The 16,957-nt window shown below is 37.8% G+C and overlaps 1 protein-coding gene across 1 annotated transcript in view; it reads left to right on the forward strand.

The window, feature by feature from the left end:
- col11a1a (collagen, type XI, alpha 1a) overlaps positions 1-16,957 on the forward strand; it is an 85,890-nt gene that overhangs the window by 37,573 nt on the left and 31,360 nt on the right. The window contains 21 exon segments of the mRNA XM_029457717.1: positions 1,105-1,158; positions 1,298-1,351; positions 2,380-2,433; positions 2,842-2,886; positions 3,108-3,161; positions 3,262-3,306; positions 3,711-3,764; positions 4,453-4,497; positions 4,921-4,974; positions 6,349-6,393; positions 6,748-6,801; positions 6,960-7,004; positions 8,598-8,651; positions 8,773-8,880; positions 9,020-9,073; positions 11,184-11,237; positions 11,789-11,833; positions 12,012-12,065; positions 12,267-12,311; positions 15,039-15,092; positions 15,734-15,787. Coding sequence (XP_029313577.1) covers positions 1,105-1,158; positions 1,298-1,351; positions 2,380-2,433; positions 2,842-2,886; positions 3,108-3,161; positions 3,262-3,306; positions 3,711-3,764; positions 4,453-4,497; positions 4,921-4,974; positions 6,349-6,393; positions 6,748-6,801; positions 6,960-7,004; positions 8,598-8,651; positions 8,773-8,880; positions 9,020-9,073; positions 11,184-11,237; positions 11,789-11,833; positions 12,012-12,065; positions 12,267-12,311; positions 15,039-15,092; positions 15,734-15,787 — 1,125 coding nt within the window.

Here is a 16,957-nt window from a genome sequence, read left to right on the forward strand (position 1 = left end):
GCTTAAAGGCCGGCCTGCCTCCAATCCTCGGATCAATGGCCAGTAAATCCGTCTAAAAATGCCAAAATGGGAAAACTGGCTTTGGAAGTCGGACACAGTTAGTGTCATAGTGCAGTCTCTCTGCATGGACACACTTCTTGACCTAATTGATTACTAATAAACATAAAGTAACACTTTATCTGAACAGGTGTGCATAAGACATGACACTGTCATGAACATGAAGAATCTTTATGAATGTTTATGACTGTTGTTATTGAGTGTCATTCGGTAAATTAACCATAAGCCGAACCAAAATGAAAAATGACGTAATTGACGAAATGACACTTAATGAAGAGACCTTCATGTTCATGACAGGTGTCATGTCAGTCTTATGCACTCCCCTTCATATAAAGTGATACCAAACATAAACCAGTCATAGGCCAATCAGAAACACAAGCTTGATTTTATGAGCCATTATCTGATTTTAATGTCACAAAATGAGATAAAATCATCTGTTATGTGAGCGTTAATATGTAACCTACTCTTCCTTCAAATGGCTCTAAAGCAACTAATGGGAGGAGGAAATAGTTTCAAATGATTTTTATAAACAACACTGAATCAGAAAATCTGAGTACTATGAGAAAAATTAATTGATTTCAGATTTATTATTTTTTGAGTGTTAAGTGTTCTTTTTAGTTGTTATGATTTCAGAACTTCTCCAATGTCGTATGCTGGCAGCAGGCCTTAAATATGACTCCCAGTCCTCCTTAGTTCCACCTCTTGATTTCTTAATTGATTTTTGTTGTATATTGCTGTTTAATATTTTGTCAACTAGTGATTTGTGTTAAGTCAGCATTATATTTTCTCTACTGCCTGCAGTTTTGGTGCAACACTGTCTACCGCTTCATGCTGATTCAAGAAATATTAGAATGCATTTATTTTATTCTTTTCTGGCAAGACTTGAACAATCCAACTGGACAAGAAAAAAAGAGATTTTAAAAAAAGCTAACAAAACAACGTCTTATGATCTTAAACTTGTTTTCCCTTGAACTCATCTTACTAACTGACTACTACAATATAGAAGTCTTTATCTATAAGTGTAATCTTTCTGCTAATGTTTCTAAGGGCCGTTCCGGAGCTGACGGGTCCCGTGGAATGCCCGGAGAGTCAGGCTCCAAGGTACCATATGCTGTTACACAATCCTTCATGTTCATGTGACTAACTACACATTTTCATACAGCATTGCTACGAGCAGACTGCAGCCTATGATGACTTTGATGTGTGATGTGGTGACATCCTCTGCTGTGTTTCTATACAGGGGGACAGAGGCTTTGATGGACTGCCTGGACTGCCTGGTGAAAAGGGACACAGGGTGAGTACAGTGTGGTAGTTGTGTCAAAATATAAAAATATTGATGTTCTCAAAAACAGCTTTTTAGTCCTTTTAAGTTTTAATACCTGTGAAATTTGTGCATTGAAAGTAATTATGAACCAGATTTGTTTAGGAATCCTTATGAACAACAGATTAGTGTTTATCCTGAGAAACAACTCTTGTAGATGTTTTTGAGCTTATGAACAAAGTACTGTTTCTTCTTTTGATAAGTCACAAAATTGGCATTTAAACAAAATCCTTTAGTTGGGGATTTGTCTTCTTATATTACTATGATTTACTGAAGGGTTGGGTATCTTTGAGATGGAAAACGTTTTGGATGTAATGAAATATACTTGGCTGCTATCAGCGGTCAGAGATCATGTTGAGTGACTTGCATGAATTTCAGTGTGATGAGTGAATAACTGCAATCTCATGGGGGAAAAATTGAACAAGAAGTTGTATCTGCGTTATTAAGACCGACATGGAAAAATGTAATGACCGCATTGCACTGAAGCCAGGTAGCCACATGAATGAATGAATGAGCCTGCCACAGACCGTAGAATCACTTCAGATAACTTCAGATCACTTCACTGTGGAGGGCAAAGACATTAAAATAAAATGGCACTTTGATTTATGACGCAATGAGCCTGATAAACTCTATTCATATAATTCTCAACCCTGCGTTCGGGAGATGCACTACCAACAAGATTATAACAAAAATAACCAAGCGATATATAAGAAAGATGAAACAAAAAGGTTTTGTAGTGACCAACAATTTCCACATGAGTAGAACTTTATGATTGAAATGTATATGGCATGGAATACAGCATAATAAAGAATTAAACAGCATAAAAGGCAGAATGGTGAAGAATATGAATAAGCTAAAAGCAAAAGTATTACACTGCTAGAAAGCCTGGAGCTGATTGGTTCCAGTTTTTGTAGGTGTGGTCAGTTCATAAAATGATGAATGAACCTAAATCTGTATCTCTTTGTCTTCTAACTTATTGTCTTTCTTTCTCTCCATCTCAGGGGGAGCTCGGGCCCATGGGACCTGCAGGTGCCCCTGGAGAGGACGGACAGAGAGTAAGTATTTCCCTTTTTTAACTAAAGCCCTGAATGAATTATAAGACAATTGCGCTGAAGTGAGGTGAACCACTAACATATTGCGCTACATTAGCTGTGGTCCACCAGCTCAGCCCTCAGGCAGCTGCAGCTGGGAGGAGACTATTAAGTGTTTGTGTTCAACCTTTCCTCCCCCTGAAACTAACTACTACCTCCACCTCCACCCCAAGGCGGTTACTACATTCAATAATGTTTGGTTAGGTTGAGATTAAGCTCTGGCTAATACAGGCTTTCCAGAGATTACTAATGCAGGTGGTGATAGATATTTAATATTCAGATTGTGTTTGTTGAAATTACAAAGCACGAAACTGTGAAGTTCTGCAATAAAAACCAATTCAATATGTTGACTCTGACCTTTTCTTCCCTTAGGGCGAGGATGGAGAGATCGGGCCCAGAGGATTAGCTGGCGAGAGTGTAAGGCTTGTCTGCTATTGGTTTTGTTTCATCAGACTATTCCAAACATATGTGATTCCAACATGTTGCAACAAGAGCCTCTTAAATCTTACTCTTCAAGTGATCTCTGATGTCACTCCTCTTTGACTAAAGCAGCCACCAGAGGACACAATTGTCCTGCTGAAAATCATTCATCAGTGTTTTTAGCATAGAATGTAATCATTGCTTCTCATTTTTCATAGGGTCCTAGAGGTTTGCTGGGACCCCGTGGTTCTCCAGGACCCCCTGGATCTCCTGTTCGTACCATCTCCTTTACAATACCTATCTCTGATATTATTTGTGTGAATACATTTGATATACAGTATACATGAGTATTTACTGACTTTTCCTTCACAGGGTGTTGCTGGAGTTGACGGGCCTCCAGGTTCCAAAGGAAACATGGTATAAACACAACTCACTTACTAAACTGACTGAAATGTTGCTTTATCAGCGGCTGTTGTCTGAGCTGTACATGACTGTTTCTATAAGTTTGAACTGTCTCGGTTAAGCTCTTAAAATCCTAACTAAACAGGGAGGTATAAACCAAAACACTCCTTTAAACTATAACTACTTAATTAAATAACTTGTGGAATTAGTGTTTAATGGATTTAATGTTAAAGGTCCACTCAGCTCTGGAACATGTTAAAATAAAGCATGTTTATGTGCCATAGTCATTTATGCTGTTGCTAGACGGTTGGATGGAACCCACCTGATTGTCGACGATGACAATCGTGTGTAATTCAAGTGGCAGTATTCAGGGCAGAGGATTACTAGTGTTTAGTTTGACAGCCTCCATCTTTTTTCAGGGACCACAAGGAGAGCCAGGCCCACCTGGGCAGCAGGGAATCTCCGGAACACAGGTGAACGAATCAATCATACACCCATGACACGTATAACAAAGGCATAGACAAAGTGCAGTGTCTATGCCTGCATCATGCTGTAATACAGAACAGTGGTCACAAACACTTGTTTAAGGGCCTCATTGCTGTCTGTATCTTCTAATACAAACTTCACACACATCGAAAAGCAGATCTACATACGCACTCCCCACATATATTTTTCAGGTTTCTTTTTTGGAAGGGGAATGTTTCGGGGTTGATCCAGTTGAAAGCATCTTATTCATGTTGGTGGCATTCCTGCAAAGCTGCCACACCTGTTGGAGCAAGCTTCAGTGCCTCAAATTACTCCTGCGACACAAACACAAACACACACACACACACACACACACACTGGTACACATCAGGTAGCCACCTAGAAACACGTATATGGGAACACATGCACAAATATTTGAGCACCACAAGCATGCTAGATGCTAATGTGCCTACATACCCCCCTCATTACATTCACACACACACACACACACACACACACACACACACACACACACACACAAAGCACACACACAAGGGTACAAGCTTAACAATCCTTCACTAGCTCAACTATTTACTCCAACAAACTCTTCTATTTATCCAGCTTGTGTGTGTGTGTTTCAGCATGCTTGTTGTTGCCATAGCAACAGACTCATTTATATGTGTCTCTTTCTTGTAGGGTCTTCCTGGTCCTCAAGGCCCTATCGGACCACCTGGTGAAAAAGTATGTAACCTTTATTTTTTTTCGTTATTTTTCTTTGAAAAAGTACATACGCAATATAAGCACAATAAGGACAACAAAATACAAATCTCACTCGTGGTTTCAGTACAAACAAAACATAATAAATTGCAAGAAGTAATTGATTAGCCAAATCTAATCAGTAATTTATATTTGGAAAACTTGTTTCAGGTTTCGGATGGAAAAAGGATTTGATCTAATGTAGCTTTGTAAATAAGCTCACTTGTACCTTTTCTTATTTGGTATCAACAGTCGAACTATATCATTTTAAAGGGATAAACAAAATGTTTTAGTTTGATATATATCAAAAAAGTCTTATATTATAAAGTCAAGTCAATGTTATAAAGCACAAAAACGTTTGTAACCTCTGATCTTTGACGTGTATATCTTTTTCTTTTCTCCATACAGGGACCTCACGGCAGGTCGGGGTTGCCTGGATTACCTGGAGCTGATGGCCCACCTGTGCGTGCTCTTATCACTTACATACGTACATACAGTATATCAGTATTACACACAAACAGAAATTTGACACCACTTTAACATCCACCCAAACCTCAGACACTATTGTTTCTGCAACTCTCTCTGAAACTTTTCTTTTGCACTAAAAGATGTAAAAAAAAACAGTTTTGAGTAAGTAAGAGCTGGTGGTGGATGTAAAGCTGGTTACATTCTGAACAAAAGGTTTTTTTTCTCAACACCAAGTTCATCTCAAGTTCAACCTACGATTCCCCAAGACAGATATCTGTGTATGAGCCTTTTAAACCAGATCTGATGACCTCATCAAACAGTTACACAAAATACGGGCATGGGATGCAGGTCCGGTAATACGTGACATTGTTTACTCTAAAGGGTGACAAAAAGAAATGATAACAATAATTATATTAATTTATAGTTTCTATTTAGATTAAAGTTCTTGACTTGTATACAAATCCCCATTTAAAAACATAATCAGATGTATAATGTACAGTGTCTTATTAACTGTATTCATTTATGTCTTATTAAAAAGTTAAGCAAACTATTCTGAGACAGTAAAATATATATATACTGTGGATGCACTGTTTTGATGGGTTTACCCTTTTGCTTTATGACACACACAGAGCCTTCTTGTGAAATACTGCAGAACTGTGTCTCAGAAATCTCTCAAGGCAAAGAAATATAAGAAATGTGCCTTTTGAGTATTGTTATTCTCGACCTGTAGTAGCTCATGTCATCCCTCCCTCTCTGCCCTCGCTTGGAGAGGTGTCTTAAGTTCAAGAGGCAGGCAGCCCTCAGTTGCCCTCAGGCCCCAGAGCCTGGTGATTTACAGCCTTCTAAACCTCACACCTCAAATTGGAAGTGCCAGGTGTTCACAGCTAAGGGTTTCCATATGTGTGTGCGAGGGTGTGTGTTGAACCTTTTGTATGGGCATGTCTACCTGCCCCATCACTCTGACACCACCAGTGGCCACCACTCTAGTGGCTATTAACTCACACAACTGAATTTGTTCTGCAGACAAGGTGAAAACCTGTGTTGTTGGTGTGAATCAGACCAATTGCTGAAGTTTTCAACCATGAAAACCATGTATGGAATCAACACGGGTTGGCTTTGGTTTAAAAAGGCATACACAGATCACTCTGTGAGAGTTTTAACAATGACCTCCCTGACTGGTGTTTGAGTAGTTAGGTCATCTTTAGGACACAAAGGCTTGTTCTCCCTGTAGATAATGATGATAACGCCAATTCACACATACTGATATATTTGTAGCTGAACAACATACATTTACAAAGTTGAGTGTTTAGTTTAGAAACAGCATTGTCACAAGCACTTTTAACCACCTTGTGACTGCTTATTTTACAGGGTCATCCTGGTAAGGAGGGTCCAGCTGGAGAGAAAGGAGCCCTGGTATGTGTTTTTTAAGAAGGAATTGATTTTGGGTAATATATGTATATGCATGTGTGTGTGCTGCAGTGGGAAGACTACCAACATGTCTTAGTGCAGTCAAAGTACTCAGGGTAGTGTCTACAAATGTTTTAACATAAAATGTACTGTAACTAATTTTAAATAAACTCTAAAAATACATCTTAGCATGTAAGACAAAAGGATAACTTAAAGTTATATGATACATAATGTTCTGAGTTACAGTTTATAAGCTAATGAAGACATGCAGTGGTACATCCCTGATCACCTAAACCTTCACATTCCTCTTCCAACCACAGTTTTAACCATCATAACCATGCACTATGTTCTACCCTCCAGGGTCCATCAGGTCCACAGGGTCCTATTGGTTATCCTGGTCCTCGTGGTGTCAAGGTACACTTTCAGTTTGATCATGTGGGCATTTGATTGACCAGACATATTTCCTATTCCTCACCAGATAAGAAAGTCCTCCCTTTTATTGTATTGTACATAATTGTATTGTATTCTCTTATGTTTGTGATGATTATTAATCTCTCTTTCCTGTCCAATAGGGTGCCGATGGTGTCCGTGGTCTCAAGGGGTCAAAGGGAGAGAAGGTATACACTTCTTAAAAGACTAAATTGTTTCCACATCATTTCTCAATTTACAACCCAGGTTATAGCCACTGAGCAGCCAAAAAAGATTATGAATCATACAGTGTATATTAATGTATTTAAAAAAATCAATTCTTGAGAAAGATTTCTGCAGTTTTGTCAACAAAGATAAAGTAAATATTCTGACCATTGGAAAGACTGGAAACTATTTATTTCAAATGTACAATGTCATGGTGATCCCATTAAGATCCCTGTCTTGTGTTGGAAATAGTGTTTAAAAAAATACTTTGACAAGTGGAATCAACAGACTAAAGTTTGAAACATGCTGTCCAAATTGACATGCCATATGTCAGAATGTTCATCTAAACTTCACTCACTTTGTGAGAAAGGTGAAGACGGCTAAATAAAGTTTGGGAACAGCCTGTAAATATATTCATGTCACAGATGCTCTGTCTGTATCTGTGGCTGTCTACCTTCCACCCCCCCTTTTGATTTGGCACTTTTGAGCTGGAGTGGACGGCTGCTGCAGCATGAAAGTGCCATGCAGAGGTCAGTCAATAGCCTTCTTCAGTGGAGATAGAGACTTTCTTGGAGGGACGCTCAATCAGTTGTTGAATGTAAAGCTGTCATGCTTGAGGCTTGTGGTTTCAAAGAACACTGCAATTCATCTCAAGCCCATTTGAAGTGTGTAACTGTGTGTCACCATGTAGAATATTAACTATGCTGCCTTTTAATATGCATGACATTTATTTAGGATCAATACAGCTATGCTGCTGTATACAATCCATTATTTGACTCAGAGGTGTTGTTCTCACTACAATGACTATTATTATTATTATCAGTGGTATGATTTTTTTTAATCATTATATTATTTATACTATAGAGATTCAAAAGCCCAACCTCGAGCAGAAAGGCTTTTTATGAATAAAGGATTTTGTGATGCAAGTTGCTGGCAACAGACATGCTCCGTGGTGCATTATGCATCAGTTGGGTAGTAAACATGGACAGGTGATCGACTATAAAGAGAATGTGTCAAAGCAAAGAGACAGTGGTCCGGCTGAACTGAACAGTGTCCTTCAGCATCCATTTGATTTGACTGAATGTTGGTTCAATTTCAGAATTCAAAAAAAATGTTTTGGTATCATTGCACATAATCTTTACTCAATGTATTGCTGAAATTGTTTTGAAAATTGTTGTATCATAGCATTAGATATATATTATTTTATTTCATCAATATATCCCAAATGCTTAAAACCAGTTAGTGCAGGTGCTAGAGCATATGTAAATAAAGCACAGCTCAACAGTTCCCTGCACATGTTGTTCAACTATCTGGCCAGCAGAGGGAAGCACCAATCCTGTGATCACAGAGTGAACATGAGCAGGCTGCATTTCTAACAGATGTTCATTAAATACAAACTGTCAGGAGACTTAATAAGTTCCTGCAGTGAAAATCTTGTATAATATAATATAGTACAAGACAATAGTCCATGCAAAGTGTCTTAGTGGGAAATAAACAAATGCCTTAAACAACAATATAATAAAATAACCAAACAATTACTGGCAAATGCAATAACTTATTTTTTGTCTCAATTTTAGGGCGAGGATGGTTTCCCAGGTTTCAAGGGAGATATGGGCATCAAAGGAGACCGGGTGAGGAGCATCTTCATACAAATATGCATACAGATATCTTCCTACATGTCCAATCAGATCTTCTGTTACAACTGATGTCTGTACGTCATTGTGATATTCTTTGTATGCGTTTGTGTTATAGGGTGAGCTTGGCATGCTTGGGTCCCGTGGAGAGGATGGTCCTGAGGGTCCTAAAGGCCGAGGTGGCCCCAACGGAGAATCAGGTCCCCTTGGTCCTGCTGGAGAAAAGGTAATGGGGCTCAATGACCAAGGATGTTGGAAAGCCAGTACAAGAATTATATATTTCTATCTCAGTTGTTTTTCTTTTGCTTTCATTGTGTTCTCATTGTGTTGCTTGCCTGATGACTTGTGCTGTTGATTTCTCTCAGGGTAAACTGGGCGTTCCAGGATTACCAGGTTATCCAGGAAGACAAGGACCAAAGGTAACTAAGCATCACTCTCACCACAATAAGGGATGCTTTTTTGACTGTGATTTTTTCTGAATTTTCTGAATACTGTGGCACAACACAACAGACCAAAACCTTCAATAATTTCACATAAAATGTACAATAAACTGAATAGTTGGAAACTGTTCATAGTAAAAACACTTATCTTTTTAAGATAACCCATTGTAGTGCAGGACCAGTACAGCGTGACAGTCAAAGGAGATAAGTGTGAGCTGCCTTCCTGAGGAGCAGGATGGCTTTAGTGCTGATCATTTATGCAATACATGTTTAACACCATGCTTTAATGTAATACTTTAAAGTGACAGTTCTTGAAATGAAGCATGCCTAATATTATTTTGAAAGATGGTAACTGTAGAAATATTGGTACGTCTTTCTGAAAAAGGCACCATTTCCAAAGGTTTTATAATCAGTAACTAATAGCTGTATTAATGGGCAATACATAATTTAATGCTTTATAGATCATATATGAAAGGCCTTTACAAAGAACAACTTTTGAGTTGCCAGGTTGTAATAAAAACCTTTGGCTCGTGTTTATCCTCCAGTGTGACATCTGTTTTGTCTTTTTAGCTCTTCAATTAATCAGAAAGACTCTAATGGACCACTTATCTTCTGGGAAGAACTTTTTGATCAAAATACATGCTGTTAACAGCATATTATTTTAACTGCATTCTTAATGGCTCTTTAGAAAGTGAGACACTAACAAGCATTACAAATATGTATTACAAGCATATTAGCGAATAGAAGTTAAAGGAATACTTTCAATCCTGGCATCCCATAAATGTCATCTTATTAATTATTTATAACTGGTCTGTGAATAATTAGTAAATCATTTATTAACCATTTTTAAAGTCATTGGTAATTACGTGACTCCTTAGTTAAGGGCATCTAATTGGAAAATTGTACACAATTTTTCATGTCAATTCTAAACTAATAATACTCCTGATGCAGCAGCTCGCTTGTGTTTCTTGAAATGAAGACACACCATAAACACTGTTTCTATCTGCCCTCCACCACCCCATAAAAAAGAAATGTAAGCTATAGCTGTGATTGTCCTGGAAGATAACAGTGCCCTCTTCTGTTTTCTGCTGCAAAGCAATGAAGCACAAGTCACAAGACGTGGTGGTACACACTGTAAAATGTGCTTTAGAGGCCGACACAGATTTCAAAGTTCTGGTCTCATTTTTGTCTCATGGGAATATTACCAATGTCAGTAACTCGCGCATCAAACCTTTTTGGTTTCTTTTAAGATAGGACAATGAAGTTGTTGACAAAACATGTAAATGAATAAGTAAATCTAGGTCTAGAGACAATAACTCATTCAACATAATGTATCAGACACAATCGAGGAGTAGTGATTTGTGGAAATCTTACATTTGGAGGAAGTCATAGTTTGTCATTAATTGCATTTTTATTGAATGTCCCAAATGCAACGTGTGATGAGGGGCTGCAGAATGGGTAAGCTGCGTTTTAATCCCCTGTTTACAGAGTTTGACTAAAGACAAAATCATGTCACCTTGTCTTGTGTTTACAGGAGTCTTATGCTAAGCCTTTTGTCTTTCAGTCCCCCTGTATGTGTTTGTGTGTGTGTTCCCCACATAATCAAATACGTTTAGAGATTTTGCCTGAGAAACTTCCTCTACACTGCTAGCATGATAAACATTGTAGAGATACCAGAATGGGGAAAGTTTGTCAATTTGATATATTCTCTTGGGTTATGTTTATGTAAAACCTTCACTTCACAGGAACATTGAGACTGTGCTTCAGGATTTTAAAATGTTCAATGTATTTAATAGTGGTGTTCTGCCCAACCGAAGTGCGAAAAAACAAGATTAACAAATCAGGAAGAAACAAAGTGTTAAGGTCATGGAAGTGAGCAGTTTTATATTTCAAAACTTGTGCTAAATTCATGGAACTGTATAGAAGTGGTGAATGGTGCTAACAGTGGCAAAACTACAGTGTGTAACTGAAGATGATATCTAACAACGGTGCAAACAAACACAGAATGAGCCCTCATTATCATGCATTGCCTGACCCATCAAGCATCCCTGTGTTTCTCCTCCATGATATCTCTCTCTCCTATTGAAAGGGCTCAAGTGGTTTCCCTGGGTTCCCTGGAGCCAACGGCGAGAAAGGAGCGAGGGTAAGAAATGACACACACACTCACTGAGAATACACACTTGGCCTGTTTGTGTATATAAATCATCACACCATCATATCCCTGCACAATATACAATTGATTGCTATTACAAAGGCTTCTGTATGGTGTCTTGGCACAACACATAACGGTAACAAAATCAATGTTTGGGAGGGAACAAAAGATGTGGAAACCATCCTGCTTTCATTGAGCCCCTCCCCCCATTTCTAGACTTAGAGACTTGTTGCTCTCACACAATTTAGAAAATTGATGAGAAAAAGTTTACGCTACAGGTTTTGCTTTTACCAGTTAACTGTGAAATAGCCAAATTATTCCTTGCTTATCTTAATTCACCTTAATACAACTCTTATCTGATCCAAAGTATCCATATTTAATGAATTTATAAAGTGGTGGTAAGAAATGACCTATTTCATCAGAATATCTCATATTAGTAGGACAGATATAAGAGTACTTTCAGAAATGGAATAATGTTGAATAATGACACACAGAAAGTATGTGGGAGTGCCTAAAATGTTTTGCCGTTGGTTATCTAACAGGGCATCGCTGGAAAACTTGGTCCAAGAGGACAAAGAGGTCCAACGGTATGTCATCTTCACTCTGATTTCCATGATTAATGAAACTAAGTGAATAGTGTCAAATCATCTTGTATCCAACTGAATTACATACATTTCAATCGTTTTAGGATCAATTAATTAGACTGTTGTAACTTGTACATAGAATTACCATATTTATTTTTGACTCTTGTTTTCTCTCGTGTAGGGACCTCGTGGGGGTCGAGGAGCCAGAGGTCCAACAGGAAAACCCGGCGCCAAGGTACACCGGCTATTCTAATCACAACAAAACAACTCTCGCACTGATTTTATTCTGGGTAGCATTCTATCAAGAAGAAAGAAACCTGAACAATAAGATCATGAAAATAATTTCTGAACAATGCTTGTACTGCTCAATGCCAATTCTGCGTAGCGTAAAAACATCCTTAAATATTAACTAATGATTATTTGTTGTGTGTTGCAGGGCACATCAGGCAACGACGGCCCTCCAGGCGGACCTGGCGAGAGAGTAAGTCTATTATATTGTTCAAACTCTTTCCATATTATCCAATTAATATGATAATATTCAGACCTAAACGTTATACCTTAATGTCAATTGTTCAATCTAAGAGTTAGTCAGTGTTGATCTTCAAATCTTGTCTAACTCGTCAAACCTTCCGAGGGTTTGAAAAAATAATCTAGTAAAGCAAACATTGTATTGTTCCAACGAGGAATTCTGACTGGTCACTAAATGTGAAGATCTACTGAAAAGATCTCTGGTACAAATAGGTGGAACCCAAAAGCACGACAGGGATACGGACAGGTTGTGTGATGAGAACTGTTTACTTGGTCAACAAACAGGCGAGGTCAAAACCGGGAGATACATCATACAGGCAAAAAACGATCTATAATGCCAACAAAAACACAAGACAATCTGGCAGGGACCAAAGGGAGGTGAGCTGGTATATATGCTGAGGGGCTGATGAGGGAATGAGCTTCAGGTGAGGAGATGGGCGGGGAAACCCAGATGAAGGGAATGAGCTGATTGCAGGGCAGGAGACTGAATCTGAAAGGACATGAGAGTTAGTGAATCAACAAGGAACAAAAAACCAGATGAAAGAAAACCACTAAGAGTCTGTAGTGTTCGTGGCACTAAAGAAGATGACAATGTTTTACCTATTGAAACTTTTTTCATGGTAAGACAAAAAGATCAGAAAGGCTTAACTGTAAATAATTAAGAAGCACTTGTAATAGATTCACAGTTATTGAAAATCGATGACTCTTCGCCAGTAATTTAATAGTCTTCCTTGCCCTAAACTTGACAATCCCTGCAGTTGATAAAAAAAAGCCTCCCAGCAGCGCCACCTTATTTAATACCTTCGATTTTTTTAGATTCTGTTAATGTTTTAGTGCAATTACATTTTGCTCATTCTTTAGTCCAGAGAATGCATGGAACAAGAAAAGCCGCAACTCTGACATGATGAGGGCAAGTTTATCAGAACACTGAGCCTCCCCTCTTTTAGATGAAGGCAAAACAATGTAGAATGTGGGAGAATAACCAAACTGTGTAAAGACAGGTCTCGCTTCCCTTAGAATTACACAGACAGGTACAGTAACTTACACTGCGTACCTCTATTACAATAGTCACTTTCAGTATTTCCAATGTTCCCATGGAGAGAGAATCTTGAGCATCATTTGTTAACGTTTTAGTGTCCATTAAATCCTCTAGCTTTACTAATACTGTGAAGCTTTTAGTTTAGATTAGAATGTTTTGTGATCCCCCAATGGAGGAACTAATTTGCCACCAAATTTGCTCATACAGATAACAGACAATATAGACGTTACATTCACAATAACACCATAAAGAGCCATTTGGATTTGCAAGAGCTTGGGTTGGTTATAATGGACTTCCATTAACTGGATTTCCAGTTTTGGATTTGGGTATCAGGGGTGAATTTAGATAAACAAGTCAAATGATTTTTTGAGTATGCCTGTAGCTAAAATGCCTGCCCTTATTCCCACAGTTTCTCAGAACAAGCACATAACTCATTTTTGACTTTCAAGCTTAATGATTCTATACGGAGAGATTTAAAGTAGTGAAAATCCAGCCGGACAAACTGAGAAGTCAGGAACTATTTCTGTCCTGCTTGACAGCTTTTGCAGTTCATGTTTCTTTAAATACAAAATATTTCTGAAAATGAAATATCTCCATCATTCCCAAACGGTAAAGTAAACTCCGATCTGATGGATAAATATAATTTAAAGATGAACTAAAATGACCCAGTCCGCTTTGAGGCATGTTTATGTTAGAAATAATGTAAAAGATTGAATGAGTTTGCACTGGATATTTTATTTGTGAATTATATTTAATATATCCTAAATCCTAAGCCCTTCAACAATATATTGCAAAGTAGCTTTCATATGTTCGCTTCATCAATGAAACAAACTTGGACAAACAACTTGTGAACATCTGTCAGTTACCCTCATCGTTTGAGTGCTGATGTGGATCCCACTCCTCTTCATTCGTATCATTTTTTACATGCGTTTTATATTTCTACTGCTCTTAACTATCATTACATCCTTTTATATATATATATATTATATATATATATATATATTTATATATATGTATATATTATATTATATATATATATATATTTATATATATATATATTATATATGTATATATATATTATATATATGTATATATTATATATATATATTTATATATTTATATATTTATATATATATATATATATATATATTATATATATATATATATATTATATATTTATATATATTTATATATATATTTATATATATTATATATATATTATATATATTTATCTATATATTATATATTTATATATCTTCATCTCTGCTCTCTCTCTCTCTCTCTATATATATATTATATATATAATATTTATATATCGCATATATATATATCCAAGCAAATAAATATGCCCTTCAATTGTGGGATTAAATAAGTTAAATAACAATCTGCTTAAATATTAATTAAACATTCAATTGGCTGCCTCAAAACTCGTGTCACAACCAGTTTTGTTGCTGAACCACCTCATTTTCTACAGTAAGGAAAACAACACGCTGGGATACAATAGGATCATTCTCAGTTATCTCACGGCTTCAGCTAAGGCCTTCAGTGACCTTTCATGTTTTGTTTTGCTTTTATTTTTGCAATTTATTTTTATTTTATTCTTTGTGCATCTCTTATTCATCATATGTTTGTCTCCTACAGGGGCCCCAAGGACCTCAGGGACCAGTTGGCTTCTCTGGACCAAAGGGCCCCCCTGTAAGTGTTTCTCCTTCCTGCACACTATACGCACTTGAGAGCTCAATGAACTGTAACACTAACAATAAGGCTGTATGGTATGTCGCTGGTTCCTGATATTCAGTGTCTACACTCTAACGCCCTCTCCTCCTACAGTCTCAGTGGCAAATTATCTTAGTTTGCAAACATTAAGTCCAAATTATTAAATTTGAGGAGTTTCTGGGGTGCAGTAATGCTTAGCAATATCCCTAATTCTGTGCAGGGATCATTAGTTTAACTGTTACTGAAGCAGAACCAATTTTCTCACTCCCCGTAGGCAGGAGACAAGTGGTAATTTCCACCTATCGATTCAGGTTAGATTCATAGCGGGCTCTTAGCCCTCAACTAGTGATGTTGGTCCTTTCAACAGTACCTGTTATTTTTTCATTAGAGTGTTCCAGTAGTGTAACTAGGACCTTGCCAATCTAAAAATTCAGTGTGTACCGTGTAATGCGCCTACAAAGCATTTGCACAGTTATTATTAGAAAATTGCTTGAAAAAAACCCTTGTATTCCAGCAGTAGGGCCAATATCTTAGTACTGTCATTCACTTGAGATATAATGTGTTTATAATGAATGTACTTGGGTACCTAGTAAGTGTGTATCATGATTTCTACCTAACAGGGACCACCTGGAAAGGATGGGCTGCCCGGACACCCTGGTCAGCGTGGAGAGACGGTGAGTTCTAAAGATGCAAAATCGTGTTTGAGCTTTCAGTCACCTGTGTAGCTCCGCTTAGACTCAGCCTCGAACGTTCTGCTGAGTGTAGAAACAAGACCTCACATCGAGCAGGAAACTCAATACAACATCATTTCTCACACGTGGACAGATTTTGTATATATTTCCACTGCAAGAACTAATAGTGTGACGTCTCGTAACTTTTTGAATTTTTCAGTGCTCTAATCTTGTTTTAATCCTGAAAAAAATGTGTTTGTTGTGTTAATGGCCCTTTGTTGCTCACTGCCATTTAGGTTAAAGTTGCCAACGAGACCTTTTTAGCTCTCATTCTTCAAATTGCCTTTCGATTGGAGGTCAGATCCTGATCCTCCAAATCAGTGAGCTGCACTCCAATTCAACTCTTCCTCTTCCACATCTTATCTATGTTGCTCTCGGATGCAGGAATTACAATCAGTAATACATCATCTCAGAGGGAAGCCAAAGGGGCAGACATGTCTCTTAAAGCAAAACTCTAAAGACAAAGCCCTCGTGAACATTGTCTGAGTCAACCTGCTTGTCTCGTCCCTATTTACACACACACACACACACACACACACACACACACACACACACACACGCGCACGCGCACGCGCGCGCGCGCGCGCGCTCACTCTCACGCTCATTGCATTCTGTCTGAGTAAATCCAGATGGCTCAGACTCCTATCTCACAGAGATGGACACCAGGGAGCTGGGGAACCATCCTTTTCTGGTGCAGCGTCTATCTTGTTCTATGCAAGTTTACAAATATGCAATGGAAAGATGCTGAACTTAGATTGTCCAATTGCAACAAGGTTTCTTTGTTCTAAAATAATTGAGCAATAATACTGTAACTGAGGTATAACAAAAGCAGCAAACATAACATTTGTTGCAGCAGAATGGAAAGGTGGTTCATGCAGTTTTTTTCAAAATGCCGTTATGAGCTTAATGAGAAATGGCTGTACTAAATATGTACTGGGGATGTATTGATGCATAGATGGCATATCCTTTGGGACATAAGATTTATCTGACAATAAACAAAAACAAAGCAAACTTTGATTTGATTTCATCACATCTAGTTGCAACGCCCTGCTCCCAACTTCGATTCCTCCGTACTTGGTATGCATCGGTGCACCTTGGTTTGACTAGACTCGC

This window comes from Cottoperca gobio, chromosome 20, assembly GCF_900634415.1.
Source record: "Cottoperca gobio chromosome 20, fCotGob3.1, whole genome shotgun sequence".
NCBI classification, from domain to species: domain Eukaryota; kingdom Metazoa; phylum Chordata; class Actinopteri; order Perciformes; family Bovichtidae; genus Cottoperca; species Cottoperca gobio.